The following is a 6,286-nucleotide window of genomic DNA, read 5'->3' as shown; positions in this document are numbered from 1 at the left end:
GGTGGAATGGACTTTCAAAGGAATCTCTCAGGTTTCATTAAAAGTATCTTCATTTGTGTTTAGAAGATAAACAAAAGTCATACAGGTTTGGAACAACATGAGGGTCGTTTTAGTTTTTGGGTGAACTGTCCGTTTAAATTTCCAAACACTCTCTTTCTGCTTACTAATGGCAGATGGCACACCTGCGAGAGCCCCCGCTTCATGTCGCAATAACAATTCAATCTACATCCAAACCTGCCAATAAAAATCACAGGCGCATGAAAGTGCTAATTAACAATAATTCCATCACAGTCGGTCTAGCCGTCTCCCTGGACTCTATGAAAATCGGAGTTTCCTTCCTACACGTTTACGATCAAGCATTCTGATTGAGGACTGGGGAAAAAAAACAATGTGCTTTTAGAGGATTTCTCCACCTTTACATCACATCCATGTGACCGCGGCCAGAAAATCTCATTGTGTTCCTGGCAGACAGAAGCATAAACACAGATAATGGCGAGTTTTACCACTGGCTTGATAGGCTGTTGTGGCCGAGAGTTACTTTACCTGCCTTAGGCCATCCCTGCTGTTCTGCATGATCCGGAGGGCATAGTTCGAGCGCTGGCCTTTGCTGTTGAACTCGATGCGGCCTGTTAGTCCTTCCAACTCTACCTATCCGGCGAGAGAGAGACAACATGTTAACGCCTGGGGGTATCATGCGATCACAGCCACAAAAGTCTTCAGTGCTGTATCGATTTATAGAGCTACGTGGACGGCAGAGCTCCTCACTGGAAGCATTCGCACAATGCAGGAAGCGGCTATAGATCGCCATATGTCACGCATAAGATGATGCAGTAATGACAAGCTGATGGTCGTTAATCTTTAATGGCTGAGTAAGACACAGTGTCTCGGTTTCACAGATTCTGCTGAAGGCTGCAGTTCTGATGAGGGTTTGTGGGCCGCAGTGGTACAGAGAGCAAAAACTAAATGATGAATGAGCCTGCAACGGCAGCAGGTGAGATGATTGGCAGCTCGTGGGCTCTCCCTGCGGTTCTTACCATCCTCAGGTAGTTCATCAGACTTGTGCCGTGCTCCCAGATCTTAGAGGACTTGCAGGAGAGCTGAGTGGCTCCTACGTTCTGGCTACGGTTCAGCTCCTGCACGGCTGCCACCACCGTGTGTACCGCATCAAACAGCAGCGCTGACGAAAGCTGAAACACACAAACATAAGAGTAAACAGAAAGCAGTACAATCCAACTATAGGCTGCTAGCCGAGACAGATACACACTTCATGGCCAAAAGTATGCTGACAAGCTTTGGATTAGCATTTTTAGCTATTCAGCCGTAGAAATAAATATGCATTTGGCAGATGCTTTTGTTCAAAGGGATTTACTGGCAACAATGTATAGCTGTATGTTCCCTGTAAATAAAACCCATGAACGCACTAGAAAATATACCGGAAATACCATAGACCATAAAGCTGTGTGTAATTAAATAGTATTTAATAAAAAGTCTGTAATATTTACTCTAAAACCATTTACAACATTGGTGTCACTAAGATTTTGCTGCCTTGGAATTATAAGGTTCTATCTGCATTCTGAGCTGTTTTGAGACATTGAGCTTCATTTATTAGAGATATTGGCTGCATTTATTTGATAAATTTATTTGTCATCCTTTTTTATTCTAATATGGGGACCTACCTCAATGGGGACAGGCATAATGGTTTTTATACTGTACAAAAGTATATTCTACATCAACCCTACACCGAAACCTACCCCTCACAGAAAACTTTCTGCATTTTTACAATAATAAAAAAAAAAACTTTGTTTACTTCATTTTTATCAAATGAGGATGTCCCCAAGAGGAGTTTTTTGGAGATTTTGTCAGGTTTAGCTAACTTTTGGGTACAAATTTGTCCCCAAAATATGTTAAGTAGGTACACACACACACACACACACACACACACACACACACATTGATGCTCTTATTTGAATGGGAGAAAATTCCTGCATCCATGTTTTAATATCTACTGGAAAGCATTTCAAGAAGAGTGAGAAACGTATCAATGCCTGCGGTTGTAAAATTAAATGCTGAAAAAAGCACATGGATTTGGGTGTTTGGTTGTCTGCATGCATTTGGCCATGCAGAACATCATTAAATCATTCAGACATTTCATCGTTGATCACTGTGATACAACCACCACTTCCTTTGCCCCCTCAGCCCCCTGGAACTGAATTACTGACCACTTTAATTACATCAGATGGCGTGTTAATGCACTGCAGCAAAGGCTGTGGAGTTTCCTTTCCCTCTGACATCCATTATGGTGCTAAAGCTTTCTGTAATGAGGATATGTTATGCTGCATTATGGAACAGCACAGCAGCTTAGAGGAGGTGGAGATGTGTGTGTATGTGTCGTGAGTGAAGATTGAATGTGTTTGTGACTAAAATAGCAGTCTGCGTAAATTTTCTTTAGAAAAATTCTCCTTTCTGTAGAAAAAACAAAAACAGTGTAACTATTCTGGTCGCATGCAGGGAAACGTCCTGGCTGCTCTCATTAGGCGAATGCATAATGACAATGTGCGCGCGCTGCCGACTGAGGCAGATATGCAGGTTCGCTGGTTAATCTCTGCACAGACTAGCCAGTCTAGTCTTTGGCTAATGAAGTCCAGGGCTTAAATATCTGTTTGGTTAGTGTCTTCCCTATCAAACACATTAGGCCAAGCTAGTTTTTAAGGCTTTGCATTTCTAAGCCAGTGTGTAACACAGAGTTGAGTCTCACTGTGGGGTTTAGACCTGTTCTCTCTCTCATCTGTCTGCCAGACTACAAACCATCCTCTGATTAATTAAAGATTAGACCTAATTAAATGAGAAGTGCAACCAGGGCTAGTTTCTAAAAGCAGTAGGCATTTATTTTTCAAAAGTCTTCCCCCTTCAGCTTTAATTAGAATACAAAAATTTAAAATGAATTATTTCGACTTACTTGCATATATCAGATAAAGAAATGTTACCGATCGATCTTTGATCATTTTTTTCTTTATTAGCTTCCCTGGATGTTTGATGGAGTACAAACTGGGACTGAGATCAGGAATAATACATTATACAGATGTTTTCGTTTGCAAAGTGACGGAAATAACTGTGCTGACGTGAACATGCAGGGTGTGTGTATTCCTCAGGGTGAATATGTGACTTTGTGTGATGAATTATACAGCCATAGCCTCGGCTTCAAGGTAAGCAAGAGGACATGAGTAGTAGGCTGTTCCAAATTAATTAACACAGAATCCTTGAGTTACAAAAAAATGACTTAATTTAGAATACTAGACATAAACACAAAAAGAAAATTTTTTAAAGGATAGTTCACCCCAAGAATTTTTATTTTGCCATTATTTATTCACCCTCATGTTGTTCTACCTCTCATTTTTCAGTAAAACCCCAAATGAGATGTTAGGATGGAGGTCCAAGTTGCTCTTTTCCACAAAATGAAAGTTAATTTATGATTTCAAGCTCCAAAATGAGCAAAAGAGTATAATAAGTGTAACCCACAGTGAACATATGGCTACTTTTATGGTTTTAGGATGTTTTTGTTTTTTGGAGTTCATAAGGACAAACCACCACCTACTTTCATGATAATAAATTGGCTGCTTGGACATTCTGCCTAACATCTTCTTTTGTGTTTCATGGAAGAAAGAAAGTAACTGATTTCACTTCAGTTTCTAAAATGAAAATTCTGTCATTAATTACTCACTCTCATGTCCTTTCAAACCCGTAAGAACTTCGGAACATCTTCGGAACACAAATTAGGACATTTTTTATGAAATCGGAGAGCTTTCTGACCCTGCATAGACAGCAACGCAATTGAAAAATTCAAGGCCCAGAAAGGTAGTAAGGACATCATTAAAATAGTCCATGTGACATCAGTGGTTCAACCATAATGTTATGAGGCTACAAGAATACTTTTTGCGTCGTGGTACTCTTGTGAACACGCGGCGGAGACTGGCATGGAAGAGAAGAAATTGTTGAATAAAGTTTTTTTTTTTTTCTTTGTTCACAAAAAGTATTCTCGTAGCTTCATAAAATTAAGGTTGAACCACTGATGTCACACTAACTATTTTAATGATGTCCTTACTACCTTTCTGGGCCTTGAACGTTTCAGTTGAGTTGCTGTCTATGGAGAGTCAGAAAGCTCTCTGATTTCATCAAAAATATCTTAATTTGTGTTCCGAAGATGAACGAAGGTCTTACAGGTTTGGAACAACATGAGGGTGAGTAATTAATGACAGAACTAAGCCTTTAACATTGATTTAATCATGCATATTCAAAACATCTTTAACTAAGAGTTTCTCAGCCTTACTGGTGTTCCTGCAAAAGGAGCATGATCACAGTTCTCCTGCCAGGATCGATTGAGGCTGAGGACGAAGTCCTGAAAGAAAGGATGTGTCCTGTTGAAGACTGAAAACCCGACGATGTTGACTCGTTGATCAGCTAAATCGTCCAATCGTAGCAGAGAGAATTCCTGCAAGGGAAGAGAAAACATTCAAGTTAATTCACCAATATGAGTGCTTCTTATCAAGTTGCTAAGCTCAGGTCTCTTGTCGAATCTAAACAACCTAATGATGCCCATAGGAAGTAAAACAATATCGTCAGGCTCATTAACAAGCACTGAGGTAATTCTGCCAATTCCTGGGCCAAGTAATTCAATTCAGCAAACGTTAATGCTTAGGAGAGCAAATCCCAGCAGCTATTGTGCTTCAGATCCCAGGAGGGGCACTTTTGAGATTGTGCGAAAGCGGGTAAAAAAAGGTCCGCAGTGTTGTCAGTCTGCGTCCCGGCACGTGCAGTACTTCAGCTGAAGGTTAATAGAGATGTCCCAGGCAGTTCCTGCTGACACTATTACAGTCTATGACTCTGTCACCATCACTGGCTCAGGGGACACCGAAGATGTGATGAGGAAGAGAAGTTATAGTGCTGGACCCATGACACAGATAATATGAGACGAGATGAGGAGAGAAGAGCAAAGAGACAAGAAGAGAAGAGAAGAGAAGAGACAAGAAAAGACATGATGAGAAGAGACAGGATGGACTGAGACCTTTTCTCAGAGAAGAGGAAACTGGATGAGAAATAATGAAATAAAATGAGATGACACTACAAAAGAAGAGACAGGATAAACTGAGAGTAGATGACAGTGAAGAAGAGGAGACTAGATGATAAATAATGAGATAAAATGAGACAACACTAAATAAGAAAAGATGAGACTACGTAAGAAGAGAAAGATGAACTGAGACCAGATGACAATGAAGAAGAGAGAAGAATATATGGGAAGAGATGAGATGTGATGATACTAGATGAGACATGACAGAATGAATGGAGACTAGATGACACAGAATAGAAATGACTAAATGAGAACAGATGAGATAAGACTAGATGAGATGAGACAAGACAAGACAGAATGAACTGAGACTAGATAGAGAACAGAAGACTAAATGAGAAAATATGAGATGAGACTAGATGAGAAGAGAATGGATGAACTGAGACTAGATGACAAAGAAGAAGAGAGGAGACTAGATGGGAAGATCTGAGATTAAATGAGAAGAGACTAGATGAGACGAGACATAATAAACTGAAACTAGATGACAGAGAAAGGAGGACTAAATGAGAGGTCCGAGACATTATAAAAAAAACATGAAGTGAGACTAGACAACAAAGAAGAAAAGAGGAGAATATAAGGGAAGAGATGAGATGAGACGAAACTAGATGACAGAGAAGAAGATAAATTATGAGATGAAATGAGATGAGACTGCATGAGAAGTGAAAAAATGAACAGACTATGACAGAGGAGAAGAGACTAGATAAGATGAGACAGTATCAACAGAAACTAGATGACAGTAATGAGAAAAGATGAGATGAGACTAAATGAGAAGAGACAGAATATACAGACTAGACGTCAGAGAAGACTAGATGAGAAGATGAAAATAGATGACACTAAATGAGAAAAGACAAGAAGAGTGGCTAGAAGACAAAGAAAAGGAAACAGCATGAGATGAGAAGAGACAAGAAGAGAAGACGTGACAGAACGAGATGAGAGACACCATAAGATTCGAGAGTTGAGACAAGAACAGACATGATGAGATTTACCATAAAGAGAAGTGAAAAAGACTTGTCTCACAATAGGACTTTATGAGAACACACAGGATTACCTGAGACTAGGGCTGCGTTTACACTGGCACAAAAATTCTGATCTTTCGCTCACATCTGACACAGATCGGAATTTGTTGCACACGTGTAAACACAAAAACCCGCACGAGATCCGATTTTC

General features: G+C 40.0%; 1 protein-coding gene across 1 annotated transcript in view; it reads right to left on the bottom strand.

The window, feature by feature from the left end:
* Positions 1-415: 415 nt before the first annotated feature.
* LOC107676315 (uncharacterized) overlaps positions 416-6,286 on the bottom strand; it is a 127,527-nt gene continuing 121,656 nt past the window's right edge. Inside the window, exons 12-15 of the mRNA XM_016470844.1 lie at positions 4,325-4,486; positions 1,035-1,187; positions 548-648; positions 416-461 (exon numbers count right to left, since the gene is read on the bottom strand). Coding sequence (XP_016326330.1) covers positions 416-461; positions 548-648; positions 1,035-1,187; positions 4,325-4,486 — 462 coding nt within the window. The remainder of the gene's footprint in view (positions 462-547; positions 649-1,034; positions 1,188-4,324; positions 4,487-6,286) is intronic.

This window comes from Sinocyclocheilus anshuiensis, unplaced genomic scaffold, assembly GCF_001515605.1.
Source record: "Sinocyclocheilus anshuiensis isolate Anshui unplaced genomic scaffold, SAMN03320099.WGS_v1.1 scaffold3811, whole genome shotgun sequence".
Taxonomy (NCBI): Eukaryota; Metazoa; Chordata; class Actinopteri; order Cypriniformes; family Cyprinidae; genus Sinocyclocheilus; species Sinocyclocheilus anshuiensis.
Note: the sequence above shows the minus strand (reverse complement) of the source record. Positions and strands in the feature narration are given on the sequence as shown.